The 25,807-nt window shown below is 33.6% G+C and overlaps 1 protein-coding gene across 3 annotated transcripts in view; it reads left to right on the top strand.

Annotated features, from left to right (window-relative positions):
• LOC145261207 (cilia- and flagella-associated protein 74-like) overlaps positions 1-25,807 on the top strand; it is a 2,330,915-nt gene that overhangs the window by 2,223,793 nt on the left and 81,315 nt on the right. For all 3 annotated transcript variants that reach the window (XM_080119545.1, XM_080119548.1, XM_080119547.1), the window contains one exon: positions 18,830-18,895. In XM_080119545.1, the coding sequence (XP_079975671.1) occupies positions 18,830-18,895 (66 nt within the window). The remainder of the gene's footprint in view (positions 1-18,829; positions 18,896-25,807) is intronic.

The raw sequence follows: 25,807 nt of genomic DNA on the forward strand, positions 1-25,807 counted from the left end.
TTTCTTCATAATGTTATTATTAAGAGGTCGAGCCTCTAAAAAACGTCTTGTATCGACGCTTTTTGAAATGTTTGTGTGTAATCGCTCGGTTTAAGAGCAAAATTTAAGAAATGGAAAGTCACACATTTTAGAAAACATTTTTTTATAAATTTAAATGAGAATATTTGAAATTTGAATTTATAAATTTGAAAACATGAAAAGCTTAAGAAATCATAAAATAATTTTTATTCACTTTTTCATAGTAGTTATTTCCGAATTTTCACAAAAGTAACATGGCTGTATCAAGGAGAGCATAGTCCGATGTAGTGTTCTTTTCTTTTTTTTATGTTATTATTAAGAAATTGAGCCTCCAGAAGAGAAAAAACGTCATGTATCCGTGCTTTTTGAAAGCCATGTGTGTGTGTAATCGCTCGATTTAAGCGCGAAATTTAAGAAATTTGTTGTTGTTTATAATGTTTCAACCCTTTTAAAAATAGTTTTAAATCTTTTTTAAATAAATGTAGTTATGAATTGAAAATAAGGCTATGAATTTACTTTTTGTGGGAGAACTATCGCAAGGCACCAAGTCGGTTTAAAATTTACAAACATACTTTTCGCACTTTATTTCCGACAAAGTTATCAATAACTATCAAAAATTCACTCTATAGACAAGTTCCCTCTCTATGGAGAGGATTGCCAAGTCTGTAAGCCTTTGTCTGGCTCATTTTGATCGAAGGTAGTTTTTTATAAGCTCAGTTTCGAGAAACAGCGCTCACAGCTGGCAACGCTAATAGCTCGGGTAAGGAAAATGGACAGCAAGATCACAATATTAGAGACGGAATCCCGAAGATGATATCTCTGTACAAAGTTCAAATGTTCAAGAGGTCCATTGATTTTGTCTTTTCCTGATGCTTTCAGAAAATACTGTAATCTCTTTATTTTGGCAAAGAATTTATCTTTTTCTATATCTTCGTCAACTTCACCAAGCTGACAATTATAATTATCACCAAGCAGATTTGACGGTGTAAGAAAAGCGTATTTACTTGCAAGATTGTGAACTTGTTGAAATCTGCAAGATATTTCCTCAGTCGACCTATCTATGACAGACAGTATTTCCCGTCTCAACTCAGTATCAAACACCAGTGCTGCACCAATCAATCATTCACCATTCGTTTCTTTTTGTGGACACGATGCTCCATGCTTATACCCATTTCAGAGCAGTTTTTTTACTCGTCTATTGCAGTGTCCACCATCTTCTCTCTATTCTGAAGAAGGCAATCTCTCAATGCCGTCAGCCTGACAGAACACTGTTGCAGATCTAGCCCCTTTTCTCGAAGATACTCCTGTGCATCGTTGATTTCTGAGAGAATAGTTTTCCAAAGGCTCAGAAATAAAAGAAACGGAAACGACAATACCGAGTTGAGAATTAAAGATGCATCTGATCTTATGGTCGCAGTATTTCCTACTTCTGTGAGCTGCTTCAGGGCAATGACGATTTGCAATACTTTTTTTACCACAATATTTACAGCATCTGCTCGACTACTCCATCTAGTTTCCACAGTCCGTATGATACTTAGACCGGTCAACTGAATCAAGACGTCCCAGTGATGTGTAGATGCAGGAAAGAATGAGAATAACTGGTTCAATGTGCCAAAGAATGTAACAGAGTGAACCGCTACAGAAGCAGCATGTACACAAGCCAGATTTAATGAATGGTTAGTGCATGGCACAAATAGAGCTTTTGGGTTGATTTCGATTCGTTTCTGCACACTCGATCTGTGGCTTGCCATAATAGTAGCATTGTCAAATACCTGTCCAATACAGTCACCAATCTGAATTCCATCGTTCTCCAGTTCTCTCAAAAGCAGTTTAGAAATGCCCTCCGCGCTTTTATCTTTTGTCTCGATAAAGCAGAGAAACGACTCCTTCACTGTCACTTTATTTTCATCAATTTTTACATAGCGCAACACCTAACTCAGGTGGTCCTCGTGAGATACACCAGAAGTGCTATAAAAAAATTCTGCAAAAACATTTGCTTTCCTTGATCTAATCAATGATTTTCTTTCTCACCTGCTTTGCCAAAATGTTCACAAATTCATTTTGAATTTCTGGTGACGGATAAGAAGTGGCGATTTCCTTTGCCAGAAATGGAAATGATCATTTTAGGTTAAATTAATGTACGAAAAGTTTAAATTTAAAAATAATTGTTTGTGCTTTTTTGCCGGCAAGATTTTCAAGGTGTCCATATGCAATCGTATAAAACAAAATAAAAGTCGAATAAAGCAAAAGGAAAATATCATTTTTAGCCAAGGGTGTTAGTCTAAAATTCTTACAATATTAGTAAATGTATTTCTATTATAATTATCTGCATCTTGTTTCGTTTTTTTATGCATTAAAACAGATCAATCTACTACATATCTATGACATTGTCAGTAGTAACAACCGGGCAAATATTGATGATTAGGATAAACACATGAACATTCTTTGGTAGAGAGAACGTATGTAATTGTTAAGAATACATTCATATCAATTCTTAAGTTAAGAATGGTTTTCTATACAATAACTATGTTATTTAGAAACTCATATTTAAAATGGATAGGGAACTTTGTTAACTATTCTGTTCCTAATCGTTAATTATTTTCAATTGTTTATGAAATATTTAAATAGCATGTTACCAACTAATAACAAATGCAAATCAACTTTGTTTTAAAAGAGAAATGCATCTTTATCATTATTTTCAATCAATTAAAAGAAAAACATTCGAGAAAAATATTTAGACCCCCCCTGCCCCGTATATTTAATATATGTCCCCCCACCCACACACTAAGTGCCTTTTTTGTTTGTGAAAATACATGTAGACATGACAAGGTTTCAGAGTATTTAAAAAAAAAGACAAAAACAAATCACTAATTAAATATTTTTAAAAATATGTAATTTTCTGTTGCTTGTTTTCCGTCGCATCATTTAATTATCTAATTAAATAATTAATTATTTAATAATTAGATGTTTGAAAGTATTTTTCTCGACAAAAATGTTCTGTTTAATTTTCTAACATTTTTTTGGAACATGTAAATCAACTGCTTTTCTTTTAAAGGTTACCTAGAGAATTTATGTAACTTTTTTAAAAACTTTGTTTTACAAATAAAATAAATTTACATCGTAATGGTAGGTTATTATAATTTTAGTTTTAGTGATAATTTAAAAACAATAAATATTTATCATCAATAATGAAAAATTAAATTAAAAATTTAAAACAATCGGTTTTGGAATCGTAAATTAGGGACACATTTTTCCGATTCCGATACCTCCAAAAGTTCCGATTTTTTACAACCTTTTTGGTATAAATTTTAGATTATTTGTTAACTTTTATTTATTGTCTCTATTTTCTATTTTTACCCTCTCAAAATGCCGCCCCTGACATGTTTCGCTCGTAAAATAGGGACATATTTTTCGGATTCCGATACCTCCAAAAGTTTCGATTTTTTTAGAACTTTTTCGGTATTAAATTAAAAAATTTTTTGTTAGCTTTTATTTATTTTCATTTATTTTTTCTATTTTCATCCTCAGAAAATGCCGCCCCCTGGTATGTGCCGCTCGTAAAATAGGGGCACATTTTTCCGATTCCAATACTTCCAAAAGTTCCGATTTTTTAAAAACTTCTGTGCATAAATTTTAAGATATTTTGTTAGCTTTTATTTATGTTTATTAATTTTTTTCTATGTTCTATTTTACCCTCTCAAAAATACCATCCCCTGACATGAGCGCCTCATAAAATAGGGGCACATTTTTCCGATTCCAATACCTCCAAAAGTTCCAATTTTTTACAACCTTTTCGGTATAAAATTTCAAATTTTTGTTAGCTTATATTTATTTTTATTTATTTTTTCTATTCTACAATCTCAAAATGCTGCCCCCTTGTATGTGCCGCTCGTAAAATAGGGAGACATTTTTCCGATCCCAATACCGCCAAAAGTTTCGACTTTTAAAAAACTTTTCGGTATAAAATTTAAGATATTTTTTAGCTTTTATTTATTGTTTCTATTTTCTATTTTTACCCTCTCAAAATGCCGCCCCTGACACGTGTCCCTCGTAAAGTAAGAACACATTTTCCATATTGTGATACCTACAAAAGTTCAGATTTTTTTACAACCTTTTCGGTATAAAATTTCAGATTTTTTTGGTTAGCTTTTAATTTTATTTTTTTTCTTTCTATTTTCTATTTTAAACCTCTCAAAATGCCGCCCCCGACGTTTGCCGCTCATAAAATAGGAACACCTTTTTCTGATTCCGATGTCTATAAAAGCCCTTTTTTCGGCATAAAATTTCAGATTTTTTGTTAGCTTTCATTTATTTTTATTTGTTTATTTTTTTTTTTACACTTTCAAAATGTCGCCCTCCTGGCACGTGCCGCCCGGGGCGGATCGAACCCCACTCCCCGCCCACCCTTGCTACGCCACTGGATGCTGGCAACCTTTACATAGTCCATCCTATATGTGCCTGATGTGTTTCCCGAAAGAATTCTAACTAGAAAGATATTGAGGGTCCGAATGCCAACCAATAGAAACACTTTTATTTCACATGGTTTCACCTGTAAGTACCCGATATCTTCCAGAAAGAATTGTAGCCAGAAATATACTGGAGAAGGGGACGAACACCAACAGTAATCATGTGATCCTTTCGAAATTAATTAATAAAGATATCGGGGAGACGAATGCCAACGACAAACATACGAAATGAATGAATGGATAATAATGATGATGATGATGATCATCATCATCATCATCATCATCATTATCATCATCATCATTATCCATTAATTCATTTTGCATGTTGTTGGCATTCGTTTCCCCGATATCTTTATAGTTAGAATTCTTTCCAGAAAGACATTGGCTACTTATGGAAGAGAGAGAACGTTAATGTTGTCAACATACCTTAGTAGAAAGTGTTTCTGTGGAAAGAAAAGGATTCGGCTCACCCAGGTTGTCAGTCTGTGTCGTTAACCACTTAGCCACCGCCACCTTCCTGTTGGAAAATGATTATGCTGCTGCTAATGATGATGATGATGATGATGATGATACCACCGCCAACTATCAGGATTGGTCCAAGTGCGTGGTTATAAAACTGACCTATCATAGTGTATGGTACGTGCATGTATTTTTTTTTTTTATCAACCGAATACATTATTTGCATTCAGAATTTTATTTTTCCTATTATCGACTTATTTTGGGATAAGTTTCAAGTGTTTGAGTACACATTTTTACTCTGTCTTTTGCTGTTGTTGTTGTTGTTGTTGTTTTTGTTGTTTTGTGAGCGCGTGTTGTTATCGCCAAACCATTTTAGACATTGTACTCTTGTGGCCTTCTGCAGCTGCCTATCGTATTTGTTGAACTTGAGGGAATTTCAAGAGTGAACCATTTAATTAGATTGGAATCGTTCTACAGTCGACGCTCGCAGATATCTCACATATCAGTATATTTCTTTCTCATTAATTCGGGACGATATCGCGCCGCATAAATATGTTTGTTAAGTGCGTCTCCAGTAATCCCAGAGCCAGGAGATCAATATCTGTGCCAGAGTTGTGCGCAGGGGACGGACGGAGCGGGGTAGTTATACAGAATTTTTCATAAGGTTGGTTCAGTTTCTAAGAAATTATTTATATCTCAGGAACTACAAATTGTAAAGCGATAAAAGTGGAACCATTTGAAAGTTTCATAGTAATTCCTCCGCACATGAATAAACTCATCCAGTTATAAAAGGCAGGGGTTCCCAAAGTGGGCTCCATGAGTGAGACTGGGGGGGGGGGCTCTGGAAGCCCATTCTTAAAGAGGACCAAATGCTTAATATGGAAAACTTAAATGGCTGCATTTTTTTTTTTTTTACACAGTGATCATCACTTATCAAGGCCCGGAAGCCACTCAGGGATAAGGGTTATTGCAAGTACATTACGTTAGTGTGGAGATTTGATGAAGTGTTTAATTAAGGGGGCGGTTCATTAGGAATGTGTTAACATTGGACTTGAAGACATCCAAGTTGTAGTCCGGAGGGAAGCAGGCAGACGGAACAGAGTTCCACAGGCGTTCAGCTCTAAGAAAGAAGCTTTGTTCATGCAACCCGCGTTTAATTATTAAATTATTAATCTTTTTTTACTGGAAATAGATATGATACATAACTACATGTGTAAAGAATTTCAAGATGGCCCATGAAAAAATAAATAAATTAACAAAAATGCAAAACTTTTTGGATTAATCAAAAACAAAAACAAAAAATGGTTGCCAACATTATCATTAGTTGGTGTTAAAATTTAAATTAATGTTTTTCATATTTATTTTAGGAATTATCTCGTTAGTGCTCCGTGAAAAACCTTTGCCCTGCTCAGGGGCTCCATAGTGTCCTGAAATTTGTGAAACCTTAGCATAAGGTATTGCTCTTAAGGTAGTCAATATTCCAGCCGACATCCCTGACAATTGAAATAAACAATTTTGTTGGTAATCCTTTTTACATGCTTTGTACTGCTGCTTTTTGTTAATACATTTGTTCACACAATTCCTCTATGTCTTTATTAACAAGGCCACAGACGAAAGCTTAGCTTGTCAAGTATTTTGCGTTCTAATCTAGCAATTATTAGCCATTTCTGACTGCAGACAATATCGGATAAAAGCTGTGACCATCAGCACGCATACGAGCTGCTTCCGATAAGTTTCCGGACTTTTTGGTACAGGAATTTAAAATTATCGTAGACTCGTGAAAATTCAGTACGTTATTGCTATATATCTTATGAGATGACTGACCAATTTTTATGAGTTCAGGTCCAAATGAACAGCTACAGTAGGAATTCAAATACACCCTACTAAAGCCTGATTGTGACAGCTGGTGAATTTCAAAAATGAAATCTGGATGTGAGGACATTTTAGAAGAAAGATATGCAATGAAATTCTGTTTTAAACTTGGGGCAAATGCTACAGAAACATATGGAATATTTACACTGCTTTGGGATCATCTTGCATGAATCGGGCATCAGTTTTTGAGTGGCATAAGAGATTCAAGGTATGGTGCTTGAATAATCTTGAACATGTTAAATTGACAGACAAAACACACTGTCTTTCAAACGGTGTGGAAAACAATGCACAAATATAATAATATAAAATAGATTTATTTCGGTAGGTACAATAATAGACGCCTGTGTCAGGCAGCGATAACTGTTAACTTTGTTAATGGATCGCTACGAGTTTGCCTTTCTAACTCACAGCTTCAACTGACCATTACCAGTTTTGCTCTCGTTAAATATACGTGAAATGTAGTCACGTGTTCAAGCCACGTCACAACAATAACACAATAATAGAAATTCTTGGATTTTTGGCTAGGAAGAAAGTGTAGTTTCTGTTATTAATCTATGCTGTCCTCGGTCAATGAAGAAGTTATTCTTGACTGAGGCAATTCTGATTGCCCTCTTTTTGGATTTTTCATACATTAAAAGTCGACCTTGCGTCTAACTTTACACTTGCCAGGAGGCAAGTCAATAGAGACATAATGATAGTAATATGTAACGTGGAGTAAACAAAAGTGACTTGGTAGCAAAGACAAGACTTGCAACTGTATCATTTGTAGTTAAATGGAAACTGTTAGGTCTGTAAGGACACATGAAAACAGCTGGGTAAGCAAAGTATGTTTAGAAGGAATGGTGGAGGGGTGCAGAAAAAGAGATAAACCACATATGTATGTTCTCGGATTTTCATATCAATCAGGCAGCTAAACAAACTAGCGAAAGAAAGAAAGGCTTAAAAAGAGTTTTTTTTTTTTTTTAATGGAAACCACTCCGGACAAGCCATGAAGCGATTTAATGTAAAGAGCTAAAATCAAATACTACTTCAAGATCAAACTCTTGCCAATGATAAGTGCTAAATGGAATAGATCATCATTTACAAACTTTCTTATACACCTTTTCAATTGTCACTTTCCCTCCATGTTCGCTGACAATAAAACGCACATTTCGATGTTTAAAACTTATCATCTCTACGTATACACACATCTTTCTCTGCCTGTCTCTACAAATATTTTAATGGTGAATGCTCCGACGAAATACAAGCCCTTGAACACCCCCCCCCCCCGACGTAAATACCCCTGACAAACCCGGCAAGCAGCAAAGCCCCACCCCTACACAGTAACGATCCCTAGTTGTAAGAAAGCCTTCTACTCCAAAATTTTCTCCCCAGAACTGCTAGTCTTTGGAACTCCCTTGCAAGATTCCATTTGGCTATATACATACATATGTATATATATATACATATATATTATATATATCTGCATATATATACATACATATATATATACATACGTATATATACATACATATACATACATATATATGCATACGTATATATATACATATATACATATACACATATATATACATATATACATATACATATATATATACATATATATATACATATACATATATATACATATATACATATACATATATATACATACACATATATATACACATACACATATATATACATATACATATATATACATATTTATATATATACATATATATACATATATATATACATATTTATATATATATGCATATACATACATATATATACATATTTATATATACACATATATATATACATATATATACATACATATACATACATATATACATGTATATATATACATATATATACATATATTATATATACATATATATACATATATATACATACATATATACATACGTATACATATATATACATATATATACATATATGATGATTGCAACGTCTTGTCAGACGAGTGCCACTCCCTCAGTCACTGAAAGTCCATGAGCCCAGCGAATTCACATGCTCAAGCAGACATGACATTGAAGACGGTCCTTGGCATACATACATATATATATATACATATACACACATACATACACATACATACCCATAAACATACACACATGCACACATCCATACATACACAATACATATAACACATACATACAAACATATACATACACACATGAACACACATATACATATATATGAATACACATATATACTATCATATACAAATACATACACACATGTACATACATATTCACATACATATGCGTACACATGTATGCACATATACATACACATAAAGTTACCTACATATACGTACACATACATATATATGCACCTATACGCATACATATATATGCATATATACATACACATATACATACACACAAATATATATACGTATATACATATAAACACACATAAACATGTATACACAATAAATAAATAAATAAAAATATATACACACATTCATATATACATATATATACAAATAGGTATACATACACATACATACACTAATACATATATTAACATACATACATACATACACACACACACACATATGCATATATAGAATGATGGCAGATCAATTATTACATGCTTCCAGCCTTTCAGGGCTACACACATTACACTTTTTTCCATCGCCACGGACAATTTTTATAGACAAATGCCTGAGGAAGTATATATACAAAGATGATTTACAGAGTTTTAGCTTTGTACAACAGCTAAGTCTCTCTCTCTCTCTCTCAGTTCAAAATGTCGAGATCCAGCAACAAGCATGAGCAAGACAGCCAGCAACAAATCAAACTGCAGACCAGCTTAATGCGGGTACTGGTCTCCCGCTTTATGTATTATTTTATTTATTTACTTATTTATTTTAATCAGAGATTTGCTTCACTCAGAGGGGTAGCCTTAACAGGGCTTTTGGGAGTCCTCTCCACCCCACACACATATCGAAATAAAGATATACACGTACACATACAAGCATGCATACAAACAGATGCACGCAAACATACATACGCAAGAACAAATACATGCACATACACTCATACATTCATAAATACACGCATGTACATACATATGCACACACACGTACACATACACGTACATGTAGAACATATATGAAGTAGCATTTATCATGACGATGATGATGGTTGTTACGAATAGGTGAATTCAACATGAATAAAAGAGTAAAACAATCCCAAATACACAGAAGATAGAATAGAGAGACGTTCGCTTCGCGGGTTGTACAGTTTTTAAAATGAAAACGCGTTCATAACGGCACAAATCCACAACGTTCATGACGACGACGATGATGGTTGTTACGAATAGGTGAATATATATACATATATATATATACATATATACATATATATACATATATATATATACATGGATATATATATATACATATATATATACATATATATATATACATATATATACATACATATATATACATGTATATATATATATGGTTATATATATACATATATATATGGATATATATATACATATATATATATATGGATAGATATATATACATATATATACATACATATACATATATATATGGATATATATATATATATATATATATATATATATATATATATATATATATATATATATTATAATTTGGTGGAGATCGCAGAGGTCAACTTTTTTACACTTTGATCCCAATTTTGACTCCTAAATTTTTGGTCTTAAATCAAATTAAAAAGTTTTACCCATGTTCAAGTAGCCTACATTTAAAAATTCAAGTGTTTAGACCCAAAATTGGCGGAGTAGTTTGGTAGAGTTTTCAAAGATCAAATCGTTGAACTTTAACCTCTTGACAACCAAATTTCTGGCCGAAAACTGATGAAAAAGATTTTTCAAAATCTCAATACCCTTATGTCCAAGCTCGAATATGTAGACCGGAAATTATCAGAATACTTTGGTAAGGAAATGTAAACACACAGACACACACACAGACAATTTCACTTTTATAGATATACTAGCATGGGTGGCTGGCGAAGCCCAGTTTTGCAGATGTATGTTGAGCAACAAAAAAAGTGGTCAATTTTTTAAAACTTTGACCCCGTTTATGACCCCTTAAAATTTATTGTTTTGGGCTCAAATCAAGTTATTAAGTTAGATCAATGTCCAAGAAACCTATATCTAAAATATCAAGTGTTTAGACACAAAATTGTCGGAGGAGTTTGGTAGAGTTCTCAAAGGTCAAATCGTTGAATTTTGACTCCTTAATCACCAAATTTCTGGCCGAAAACCGATCACATCGGTTTTCCCAAATCTCAGTACGCTGTATATCAAATTTTGAGTCTGTAGACTAAAAATTGACAGAGTTATTGCGTAGGGAAATATACACACAGAGACACAGATACACACACAGACAGACAGACACTTTCACTTTTATAAATATATAGATATAGATAGATTGTCTCCAAATTGTTACTTGACTTTCATTGGCATGCTTGTATTCCGAACACGTAAGTATATAAGATACGCAGCACGGTATCCACACGTTGACTAAAAATCTCCTAAAAGCGTTTCATCTTTTTGTTGCAAGTGTTATTTCGAACAAAATTAGGATTTCAACTATTGTTTGTTTATTTCCTGATAAATACGAGTTTTACGAACGCATCTGCTGTTTTGAAGAAAATTAATTCTCCACTTGTTTGTTTGCTTCAGTCTTGATAAACATGGTTTCCATCTGTCTCGTCACTCTTGGGAATGTTCTGTGGATGCTCGCTTGTTTGGTTTTTCATCTTTCCGGCACATCAACCCGTTTTATATTATTTGATCTTGAAACAGAATGTCCATTGAAAACAATCCATGGATCGTTTTTTTTTTTTTCTAATTATTAAAATTTATTATTGATCAATTTTTATTGATTTATTTCGTAAAAATTATTTTCCCCTATTTTGTAAAGAAAACTGTTTTTTGTTTTTTTGTTTTTTTTTTTCTTTTTAATCTGGCAATGGTTTAATGAAAACTATTCCATCCTGTTTATTTTATTAATTGTTCCTTTTATTTTTTTTTTTTTAACTTTGTATTATCTAGTAGGTATTATTTATCCATTTATTTATTGCGGACTATTATCCTCATCTTTTTTAGTTGTTGTTTCACGACGTTTCGGCCGATTATTCCTCTGGCCTGCTTAAGCACCTGACGAAGCCCAGACGAATAGTTGGCCGAAACGTCGTAAAACAGTAATTAGAGGATGAGGATAATAGTCCGCAATAAATAAATGGATAAATAATGCAAATTACTCATCTCAATAAGAATTCAAAGTAATTAAATCATATCCAGTAGGTGTTTTCGCAAACAATATTCTGGTTGTATTATTCGGACTACGGTTCTCATTTTGGATGTTGTTCTTACAATGTCGAGCACAGGAACCCTTGCGTTAAAGTTTAATTTAAACGGAATTTTAAATGGAACCATATATTAATCGATGGCCCCATTGCATAACGGATAAAGTGTTAAGTACAATCAGTTCTAATTGACAGTCTCCTGTGTGTGGGGGGGGGAGACTAAGAATATAATTATGAATTGCTTAAGACTCTACCTGATCATGACTGACCGAACAAGAAGAATCTACCTCTGTGAATCAAAGATTCCAGTTTAAAATACAATACAAGTTTAAGCGTTTAAAAAAACGCATTTGTAGAAGGTAAGGTGTAACATTTGACCTTCAGGTGTATCTTGTCGAACTCGGGAATCTTAGTGTCGAACTTGAGAAACTGCAGGGAATTTCGAATGAAATCCTTTATATAATCCATGCGGCTAGAAGAGTGTCACTCACAACTGAATTTTGCCAAGTGCTTTATATGTTAAAAAATTTAATCTAGTACCTTTTCTGTTAAAGAAAGTTGGGGCTTACGTATGCAGAAACGTTGTGACAATAACACAAGATGAGAACAGTAGTCCGAATAATCCAAATAATTCAATCCCCATCTCAAGAATTAAGAAACATAATAGTATAGATATTTTTTCTGTCATTTTAAGTTACAAATTTACTTTTTCTTCATTAAATAGCTTTCTTGTTTCTTTCACTATCATAATCCAATAAACGTATGTTACTCTGCAGAATCTGAGTGGGGAGATGGAGGTAAATTGGGCTGGACCAGCATACACTGATGCACAAAAAAGTTATTAAGACTCAGTAATTCCATTCTTTAAACAGCTTGTCCTCGAGCAGTTTAACGGAAGAAATAAAGACTTCAATTTTAATATTGTAAATTTGATTTGTACTTTATGAGAGGACAGACGAGGCGCAAGAGAATATATTAAAACAATATTATGTTATATCTAACATATGTACGTGCACACACATACACACACACACACACATATATATATATATATATATATATATATATATATATATATATATATATAAATGCGAATGGAAAAAAGGAATATCTACCTTACTAAAAAGAAATGCTAGTTTTATTTTGGTGTCTTTAAACCCCGCCCCCAATATTTTTGCTGATGAGGAGACTTTGTTTAAAGAAAATCTTTTATCAAATTATTGTTCAAAGCATATTGTCTATTTCAATAAAAAAATATCGTTTCAGAAACGATCGTACAATATAATTGATTTTGTTTGTTTTCCTTTTGAAACTGATTTTTAATTCAAAATTATGAATCGTTTTACTCAACACACACACACACACACACACACACATATATATATATATATATATATATATATATATATATATAATATTTTATAGAGGGAATTAGACCTGGCGTCTAAAGAGCAAAAGTTTATTTTAATGTATTAGTAAATGTATTAATACATTTAAAAGAAAACAGTGCCATTTTACTGTAGATATATATTTATAATCAATAGATATAGGTATCCTAAAGCTATATTAATATTGAGTAAAACGATTCATAATTGTGAATTAAAGATCAGTTTGAAACAAAAAAAAATCAACTCGATTGTAGGAAATATAACAACATACAAAAAATATGTTGAATGAAATATGAAATATGTTGAGCTTATCCTGATAAGTCTCTTCTGATAGAAATGAATTTACTCTATTCTCCTAACTCTCTAAGCCGCGTATATATATATATATATATATATATATATATATATATATATATATATATATATATATATATATATATATATGCGTGTGTGCATATATGTATGTGTATATATATGTATATATATATATGTATCTTTCCAGTGAAAACTCGATGATTTTAACACATAGAAGTGTATATATAAAATGAAACAATCTCTTGCTACATTTCAATGATCAAAATCTCTACACATGAAGAGCGACCATCTTGTTAATATATATATATATATATATATATATATATATATATATTACAAAAGCGTCATTACTTATCACGGCCTGAAGGCTACTCGAGGATAAGGGTAGATGGGTGTACGGTAGTCATCTCGAGAACAGTGTAGTAATCAGAAATCGTTATTAGTGAGAATTTGGTATAATTTGATTATTTAATGGAAAAGCTCAGCAAGAACTGGTTTATATTAGACTTGAAGACAACCATGTTGTAGTTACCTGGAAAGTAAGCCAGCAGGACAAAGTTCCACAGGCAAGCAGTTTTAGGAAAGAAGCTTAAGTCATGGGATCTATGTTTAGATTTAGGCACAGATAGAGAGTGGGAAGAAATTGTTTATAGTGCTGGTAGTTAGACGAGTGTTTTTTATGAAAGTTTGACAAGGGGAGGCCATAGATTGGAGTTCAGACTAGAAGTCGCAATGGAAATTAAGATAGAGCAGAGACAGGCTAGCAACATCTTTTTAGTGGGAAAGAGGTTGCAGGGAATGAAAAAAGAGCATCACCCATCAGGTTTCGAAGATGGTTGAAAGAGAGAAGGTTGGTTTTAAATATATTAAAATTAACCAGCCATCTCTTTCCTCATTGCATCACGTGCTAAATTTCAGAAGAGAGAGAATCAGAGAGATCTTGGTCATTTCCAGCCTTTGAAGTGTTTCTGTAGATGGTAGTGTCGTCTGCATAGATGTCTAAGAGTGATAATAAGAGAGAACTGATTTAATAGCTGAGAGGACATTTCCAGTCATTCCATAGCTGGAGAGTTTATGAAGCAGACCATTATGTGAAACCCTATCAAAGCCTTTGATATCAGGGTTGTGGAGTCAGAGTCAGAGTCGGAAAGATTCGGAGGTTTTAGCTGGAATCAAAGTTGGAGTTTGATTTCTAAAAGTGCTAGCAGTCGATTCAAGTCGGATAAATTTACTTTTTTACGTGTTTTTTCTGTTTGGTTTTACCAGTTGCACAATTTATCAGTTTTTGTATGTTTTTTTTTGTTTTTTTTTTAGATATATCATATTTTGTATTGTGCAGCAATGCTTCTACTTCATCAAGATATTTTGGTCCATCGGATCACTGCAAATCTTGTCTGGACAACTGTTCTTGTTTTGGTTATTCAAAACACAGGATCAATGAAAATTCTGTCTTTGAGTCAGAATTACATCAGATAACAAACGGATTATAATCCGAAAGTTATCCAGTTCCTGTATCAAATGGAATGTGGAAATTGGATTAGTCCGGGATTAATCCAGAATTACAATGTTATCCGAAAAAATTGAGTATAAATCAAATCATGTTCATGCTACTATAACCCTTTATGGCTTTTTATCTTTTTTATTTTATTTTATTTTACTTTTAAATAGGAGTCACCATTTATCAAGGCCGGAGGCTACTCGAGGATAAGGGTTAATGCGTATACAGTGGTCAAAAGGACAATATCATTGTAATCGTCGGTAGTGGAGATTGGTAAATTGGATTACTTAAGGGGATAGGTCATCAAGAATTTGTTTATGTTGGACTTGAAGATGACCATATTGTAGTCAGCTGGAAAGCAAGCAAACGGAAGAGAGTTCCACAAGCGTGCACTTCTAAGAAAGAAGCTTTGTTCATGGAATCTACGTTTAGGTTTAGGCACAGATTAAGAGTAGGGGAAATTATAGACAGTGTTTTAAGCTAGACAAGTGTTTTTTGTGAAAGTTTGGCGAGGGGAGACCATAGATTGGAGCTCAGACAAGCACCTGCGATGAAAATAGCGATAAAGCAGAGACCGGTTTGCAACGCTCCTTCTGAGGGAAATAGATTACAGGGAAGAGAAAAGTGCATCCCCAACTAGGCTACAAAGTCATTTTCAGCTTTGTCAAGGCAGGATAAGGCTTTCTAGCAGCTCTTGTCCAGATGTGGCGACAGTACTCCATCCTTAGATGTATCTGGCTCTCATATAGGTAGGGAATTGCATCAGCAGTGAGATATCTACTGGTGTGGTAGAAGGATCCCATAATTTTTCCAGCGACCTTGGCAACAGATTTGATGTATGTGTTCCATTTCAGATCAGGAGTAAAGGTCAAGCTCAGAATCTTGTCAAAATATGGCATCTCCCAAAGACGAGAACCATTTATTTCGATTGATGCCAGATAAACATCAGAGCGTTGATGATGTAAAAGTAGAAACTTGGTTTTAGATGCATTAAAATTAATCAGCCACCTCTTTCTCCATTGCACAATGTGCTCAAGATCAGAGGAGAGAGAATCAGGGAGACTTTGGTCATTTAAGGCCTTTGAAGTGCTGCCATAGATGGTAGTATCTTCAGCATAAATGTCTATGAATGTTCTTAAGATGTGATTTGGAAGGTCATTGAAGTTTGATATGTCAAGAGCAATTGCCCTAAAAAGGAAGGCTCCATTGAGAGATTCACTAATCCTATGAGATATAACCGTAAGCACATCTGCTGCAGATCTAGCAGAACGGAAACCGTATTGCATGTCACTAAGAAGATTATTTTTGCTGAGGTGTTTGACTACTTCTCTATTTAACACAGATTCCAGCAACTTACTCATGACAATTCATGACTTTTTGGTCTGTACTAAGAAGGAGATGACGGATCACTTGAATTCTTAAATACAGGACATACTGATGAGGTTTTCCAGGGTGTTGGGAAGCAATTCTCCTTAAGACAATGTTGAAACAGCTTTGTAAGTATGGGAGTTAGTTCTGGTTGAATCTTTTTCAGCACTATAATTGGAATGCCGTCAGGGCCAGTTGCTTTACTGGAATAAAGGTTTTTGATTAGCTTGGTAACATCATGCACAGCTATTTGTATGTCGCATGGTGGGTTTTCTGAAACAGGAGAACATATAGGGGGTTAACGGCCTTGGTTGCATAAGGTACAATTAGTTGCAAAGTTCTTGGCAAAGAGTTATGCTTTGATGCTAACGAGGTTACCTTAGGTTCATTGATGATGGTTTGGATAGAGCACATAGTTCAGGATCCTGTTTGCTATTTGCCAAAACTAGTGGAAACCAAGCTGCTGCTCAGCCACTTTGGACTTAACAGACTGAGCATACAACTCTCTCACATTCTTTATTACTCTTTTACAGTGGTTGCTGGCAGTCCTGAAAGCGGCTTTAGTCTTAGTACAGTTTCCTGTTTTTCCTTTGATCCTCTTTCCATAAAGGCAATATTACCATCTGGCATCAATTGTGATGGATGGCTCTCGTCTGGGTGAGGCCCCGTGTTTTGACAAGCTTCTGGGTTTGACCTTTACTCCTGATCTGAAATGGAACACGTACATCAAGTCTGTTACCAAGGTCACTGGAAAGATGGTGGGATCCTTCTACCGCTCCAGAAGATATCTCACTACTGATGCAATTCTCTATCTATATAAAAGCCAAGTACGTCCAAGGATGGAATACTGTTGCCATATCTGGGCAGGAGCTGCAAAAAACAGCCTATCCTGCCTTGACAAAGTACAAAATAGACTTCGTGGCTTAGTGGGAGATGCCCTTTTCTCTACACTGCAACCTCTCTCCCACAGAAGAGACATTGCGAGCCTATCCTTGTTTTATCGTTATTTCCATGGCAGGTGCTCGTCTGAACTCCAATCTCTGGTCCCCCCTCGCCAATCTTTCACGAAAAACACCCGTCTAGCCGAATCCACTGTGAAAATTTTCCCCCACTCTTTATCTGTGCCTAGATCAAAACGTGGATTCCATGCACAAAGCTTCTTTCTTAGAACTGCACGCCTGTGGAACTCTGTTCTGTCTGCCTGCTTCCCACCGGACTACAACTTGGATGTCTTCAAGTCCAATGTTAACAAATTCCTAATGAACCGCCCCCTTAAGTAAACACTTCATCAAATCTCCACACTAACGTAATGTACTTGCAATAACCCTTATCCCTGAGTGGCTTCCGGGCCTTGATAAGTGATGATCACTGTGTAAAAAAAAAAAAAAATTATCTTATAAAAAATTTCTTCTCTATATAACAGGTGTCTTTACCCTCCCTCCTCTGATGAGTAGCGTTTGGCCTTGAAATGCCATGGCCTAAAGAGGTTTCCCTATCGCTAAATATTGTATTCCCTTTTGAACTGATAGCATAATAAAATTTCATTTAAATTTTTTACTCCTTTGTTATATTAACTAATTCTATAAAGCTAATTGAGTGTATATGTGAGTATATTTATCATACAAGTGAATGTTAAACGTAAAAAATAATATACATGAAAAGTATTTATAAAATGCTTGCTGAATAGGTGTGAGAGGTTGGTATATGGATCTGCAGAATAGATTACCTCATAGACGGGGAGGGGGAGTCAAGGAGTCGGGAGTTGGAGTCGGAGTCAAAGATATCAAAGGAGTCGGAGTCAGCATCCTAGGAGTCGGAGTCGGACGTTTACCATCCGACTCCGCAACCCTGTTTTATATATCAAGAGCAATTGCTCCAGAAACGAAGCCCCCCCCCATCAAGAGATTTACTAATTCTATGTGATATTACAGCTAGTACATCAGCTATATATATATATAAACACGTGCAAAACCACCCGTACCCATGCGCATGTGAAAGATATACCTACAGTTGGTTTTTTCAATCGTGTTTCGATGTTTAAGTGACAAAAACGCAAGAAAATTTATTCTAATGAGTTCCTAATGTTTTCACTTTTTTCTCCAAATTTTATTTTATCAGGGCTCTGTGGATATCGGCGCTAAAGAGCTCGTCACCATTTCATGGACACCGCCACAAGGATTTCCTGTAAGTATCAACTAACCTATATCTATACTAATATGAGACATGTTTGTCTGGATGTCCGCTAACTACTTTTTATCTATTACAGCAACAAACTTTATACAAATGATCAGTACTTATTCAGATCGACACTTAGAAGTAAAGATAATACATGAAAGTCTGCATGATACACGCAATTAGAAGTAAAGATAATACATGAAAGTCTGCATGATACACGTACTCATTACAGAACGAAAATGTCATATTCCCAAAATCACGCATATCGGTCAAGTAATTTTATTTGAAACTAAGAAAATCAAAATTTACGATTTTTAGCGATAGTACTACTAAACTGCATTGAATGTAAGGCTGATTTTTAACCTCGATACTTGAATTGAGTTGGTCCCCTTTTCATTTCATCAGATTTAATCATCATAAACATCATGACTTGCTTAATCGTAAAATAATAACAAAAAGCAACATGATCAATTACGCGATTTTTGAAATATTTCACCTTCATTCTGTTACTAGTACATATATTATGCAGACTTTTCTCTATTTTATTTACTTTTAATTGCCACCATAAGTGTCAAATCTGAATTAACATCAAATGATCCCCTACTACGAATAGTGTCATCTTTATTTTTTTACGTCGGTCACCCTTGGATAAAAGTGTTTTGCCCGCAGCAACCCTAATATTATACAACATTTCTCAATTCTTTTTAGTATTCTTTTCTGGCTACCCTACTTAAACACTATGAACTTTAACATTATCTTTTTAGCCAATCAAGCGAAAGGCAATCTAGCATATTTACCGATCCAAGCGACTTCCGGTTTTGAAACTAGTCGGAAGTAAACGGTGTTACTTAATCTGAAGACCCCGCTGCATTACGTTCCTTTAGTTAATCTATTAATTATAAGTTAAAATATAGCATCATTACTAATCAAATTCAGAGGTAGGAATAAAGATACACAAAAGTAATTATAAGGCATTATATTTATATATATATATATACATATATATATACATATATATATACATATATATATATACATATATATACATATATATACACATATATATACATATATATATACACATATATATACATATATATATACATATATATATACATATATATATACATATATATATACATATATATATACATATATATATACATATATATATACATATATATACATATACATATATATACATATATATATACATATATATACATATACATATATATATATACATATATATATATATACATATATATATACATATACATATATACATATATATACATATATATATATACATATACATATATATATACATATACATATATATATATACATATATATATATACATATATATATATATATAATAAATTCCACAGCCAAACAACCTCGCAGCCCACAAGAGCTATGACAGTCAACTAACCACAAGAGTCATGACAGTTAACGAACCGGAAACTCGGGTTTCGAATCCTGAGTTCGGATGTGTCTAACTGATGAGCCCAAATGAGGGCGAAACTCGAGTCTTGGACTTCTGGGTGAACGGCCAACTAGCACCGTGTATATTTGTGGGTGTATATGTATGTTGGGGTGGAGAGGGCTCCCGTTAGCCATGGTGAAGGCAACCTTTCTAGGAGAAGCAAATCTCTGATTTAAAAAACCATAAAGCGAGAGACCAGTACTAGCATTAAGCTGGTCTACAGTTTAACTTGTTGCTGGCTATCTTGCTCTTGCTTGTTGCTGGATCTCAACATTTTGAACCGAGAGAGAGATTTAGCTGGCGTATAAAGCTAAGACTCTGTAGCATCGTCTTTTTATGAATACTCCCTTAGGCATTTGGGCTCATCAACTTTAAGTGTCTGCGGGAGTGGCATTTGTCTGACAAGACGTTGTAATCATCATATATTAGCAGGGAGACGCGACGTTGCTCGAGATTGAATGATTATCAACGGATGTTTCACACTCCCAAATTTTTATTGTCATCGAAATCGGTGAAATCGTCCATAGTTCAATGAAATCGATTGATTTCCTGCTCTACTTTGGGACCCATCGCAGTGTGCCGGGAAGTAGCTTTACATGCCTCCCCGCAGTAACTTAGTCCACAATGCATTTTAGTCTGCATTGCACTGTAGAGAACTTACTGTTGATTTTATAAACTTATTTATATATATATATAATCACTTGAATTAAAGTTTAAAATGCAAAAGTCAAGTATCCTACTGCAATTGTGCTTTCAACAGAAACATTCCTTTCGAACGCTGATTACATTTCATCCTTATTTACAAATTATTGCATTTCGATAATCTGATTCTCTTAAATACGTATTCCCACAAAGACGGTAGCAAACACTTTGACATTTTATCTATAACTAGCCTGGGTGCCCGGCATTGCCCGGGTATTTGGAGGTGTGTGTTGAGCGCAAAAAAAAAAAAAGTGGTAGTAGGCAGGCAGGCTCGAACCTGTGAATGTGGAGAGAGGTATTAAAAAAATGATAGTAGCGTGGGGAAGGAATCAAAACAACAGTAGGCAGCCAGGGTGAAGAGAGGCGTTATGGTAGTACGCAGGCAGGCTCGAACTCGTGACGCGAAGGAAAAAAAGAAAGTGAAAGAAAATCTGACGTCTTAGCCGATGTCTCCATGACGCGACCGGAAGTCAAAAGCGTTCAAATTAATCGAAGTCAATCCAACGGTGATGATGACTTGCTAAAATGTCGGCGAAAAAATTGACCCCTCCTTGTACAAAACAGTCCAGTTTAGGGTGAAGGAATTTGTGTTTTTGACCAATTTTTCGATATTTGTGGTCCGAGACGTCAAGCTTTAAAATGAAATCGATTTTGTCAGGATCCATCGCCTCTATCGAAAGTTTTTGCGGGACATACATACAGACAGACAGACAGACAGACGAGATTTATATTATAGAAGACCTCCAACTCCCCTCACGCCACCCACAGAATATTACTAACAGATATTTCTACAACACTGTTTATTCTTAGATGTACTATTATCCATATTTGCTATAAACATAGGTACGATAATCTTCAGATTTCATTAAAAATTATAACCGCATTACTATATATATATATGTATATATATATATATATATATATATATATATATATATATATATATATATATATCTGTTGCACTAAACAGACGATTCATATTAATGATATGTCTTCCAACTGATAGAAACCCATTCATCTATCTACCAGCATAATCAAATCGTCCAAAGAATAAGTCCTATGCTGGACAAGTCTGGTGTTTTTAGCAAACCCTCTGGTCTGATGTGTTGTGTTTAGTTAGATTTCATATTGCAGATTTATTTATTCATGGCTCTGTCATTTAACTGTAGTCGAGTAAGCGAGGGCTGAATCTGGGCCAAGAATTCACTGCCATATATCCTAACGTTGTTGACACAGCTGATATACAACTCATCCAGCATGTCGAGAGAAATAGCTCACAATGCAATCCGAGGGAACATTTCATGAAATTTTATGCATTTTATACTGAATTCATGTGAACCACCTACACTCAGCATATCTCCTAGATAACAAAAAGAGTCTATTAACTCATGTTACTTTTGATCATATTTATTAGTTATATACTTGTTTTTGTACTACGTTTTCGTACCAATTTGTATCGTAAAACAAACCCCGTTTTGGGTTTTTTTTTCTCTGCAAATTATTAGCAAGACGGATACAAACTTTTTTATCATCTAATATATAAATCTCACTATATCTGTGTGTGTGTCTGTCACCGTTTTTAAAAATTGTATCTCCTCCCAGAGCGTGCACATAGAGTGCAGAATTGTATTAGAGGTGTTTAATTGATTAAAACAATTGTTAAGGGATTAAAAAAAAAGGGGTTCGAACTTGAAAGAAATGACAACTTGACGAGCATAGCACCCAATGGCGTCGTTCTGCGCATGCGCACGATCTGTAACAAAGATTTATTTATTTAGTAAATTTGCACTTTTTAAAAAATCATTGAAAATTTTATATCTATATCATTAATGGGTAGATGAAAGATAATGTTTTTAAATTGCAACAAAATGTACGTTACATAAAATAAATCCAAGGTAAATTTTTGATTCAATTTAAATTAAATTTTTATACCATACTTTGAAAAAATTATAAAAGTGTACTTTGAAGATAAATAAATTTCAAATTGAATTTTGTACTTTATTTTTAAAGCCTATAGTAAAAACATTTTGTTTAACAATTTTCATGCCTTGGATGAAATGCTTTTCCAGCTTGTATCTTATCTTTTTAAGATCATATTTTAAAACTCTCCTTCTCTCTACTTCAGTTTGTATTTCTCCTCACACCACAACTCATTTTTGCAACCCCCCCTCTTTGTATTATTACAGGTCTGAATATTCTCTCTGTTTCAGTTTGCATTTCTACTCACACCACAACTCATTTTTGCAACCACTTCTTTGTATTATTACAGGTCTGAATATTCTCCCTGTTTCAGTTTGTATTTTTCCTCACACCACAACTCATTTTTTGCAACTCCCTCTTTGTAATAAAGGTCTGAATAATGAGAAAATCTGAAATTTTTAACAAAAACTTTTAAATAACTTTTTTAGATTAAATTTTTTAAACTTCTTTCAGAATAGAAAATCTTTAAAATTTAATAAGGAACATATTTAATATAGGTTTCATTAACAAATATTCCGTACATAATGAGAAAAATAGAGATAAAAATTTCAAAAGGAGTGTATAACTGGTTACGGTCAATAGTAGTTCTCGCCCGCGAAAGTCTTTGTTATTGTTTTTCTATTATTATTTAAAACATTTTGTGCCCTGCTCTTTCACGCGAGGACTAATGTATTGGATTCACTCCTAAACTAATTAACCGATCATTATGAATTTTATGGATGTTTATATGTTTATATATATATATATATATATATATATATATATGTGTGTGTGTGTGTATTGAATTCACTGCTAAACTAATTAACCGATCATTATGAATTTTTATTATGTGTATATGATTATGTATTTTTGTGTCTTGGATCCACTCCAAAACTAATTAACTTATCATTATGAATTATATGTAATGTATATGTTTTTATATGTCTATAGATGTCATATTCCAAAAATCACATACAATTGTTACTTACCTTGTTAATGTATTCATGTGTACAAGGAAACCTATTCAAGTAGCAGAGAATTTGTACAGTATAATACTCATATGAAAAACGTATGTAAAATCATTGAGTAGTTTTATCTTTATATTAGAAATAAGATACTTGACCAGTATCCTACCCAAGAAATAAGGTACTTGTGCAGTATAGTACTCACATGAAAAAACAAAGAATATCTTACCTGTGACATACACAAATTCTTAAAACCGTACATCCCGTTAAATATTTGAGTAGTATGGCTTACATATGAAAAATAATGTGCTTCTTCACTATAACAGCCAGATAAAAAAACAAATTCTTACCTCTGACGCACAGAAAATTTAGCACAACAGAAAATTTCATAAAAGTATCGAGTTCTTTCATTTTTAAATTAGAAAAAAGGTACTTGTATAGTATCCTGCTCAAGAGATAAGGTACTTGTACAGTATAGTACCCATATGAAAAACAAACAAAATTTTACCCGCGACGCACAAAGAAGTAATCAAAACCGCAAATCATGTAATATATTCGAGTAGTATTACATTTACATAAGAAATAAGGTGCTTCTTTACTATAGCACTCTGATGTAAAAACAAACAACTTCTCACCTACGGAAAAGTTAGCACAGCCGGAAATTATGTAAAATTATCGAGTAGTTTCATTTATATCTTAGAAATGACGTACTTGTACATTATCCTGCCCAAGAAATAAGGTACTTGTGCAGTATAGTACTCATATAAAAAATCAAAGAAAATCCTACCTGTGACGTGCATAAAAGTTACTAAAACCGAAAATCATGTAATATATTTGTGTAGTATGACATACAAATAAGAAATAAGGTGCTTCTTCACTATAGCACTCTGATGTAAAAACAAACTCATAACTGTGACATACAGAAAAGTTAGCACAACAGAAAATTATGTAAATTATTTTAAATACGTGTTGTACATTACCCACCCTATGTAAGGAAATTTTTTTCCATATACGTGCTGTAAATTTCCTGTCCTAGGGAAGATACAATTATTTCATACCTATAATACCCGTCCTAGAATAGGTAAAATATTCTTTTGATGGCAAATGATACATAGACATAAAAATTTCCTCTATCTTAAGAATAACAGGTATGTTCAAAATTTTTCTCATACGGTCCCGAAAAACGCCGGGTGGCCTTGCTACTTATTATTAAAACTATTATTTTAAAATTTTTATGAATGATGAATTATAAAAATTCAGTCCAAAACAATGCGATCTAAAATAATTGTGATTTTTTTTTTCTAAGATTAACACTATTTCGCACTATTTCGGGCCAACATCAAACTGTATTAACTCTTTCTGTTCTCGATTAATGGAGGAGAAATGCTTCACGACTTAGACAATTTTATTTTTTTATTTTTGTTCCTTCCTCCACATTAAAGACCAACCTTGGTGTCTAACTCTGCCCTCGTGGAGGGAGGCAAACTAAACAAGAACATTTTTTGCAATTTCTGATAGGTAGCCATGACAAAGAGGATACTTTCTATTTTATTGGTGACTGAAACAGTTCAGTTAACTCCACTCCCTCTCCCTCTTTTTACGATTAAATTATGTTAATGTTTTTTTTTTCTTTTCGCTTTTGTAATGACGTCAGAAAACAAATTAGCGCGTTTCTCTTATTTCATGTTAACATATAAAGCACTTGTCTCGCTCAAGGTCATAATTAGGAAAAGAGACTAATGAGAGTATCCACCTCGACTCATTATCTCTGTTAATAGAGAGATAGAGAAAGATAAGGATCGTCG

The sequence above is a fragment of the Euprymna scolopes genome, chromosome 37 (genome assembly GCF_053919585.1).
Source record: "Euprymna scolopes isolate OS-2025 chromosome 37, ASM5391958v1, whole genome shotgun sequence".
Taxonomy (NCBI): domain Eukaryota; kingdom Metazoa; phylum Mollusca; class Cephalopoda; order Sepiida; family Sepiolidae; genus Euprymna; species Euprymna scolopes.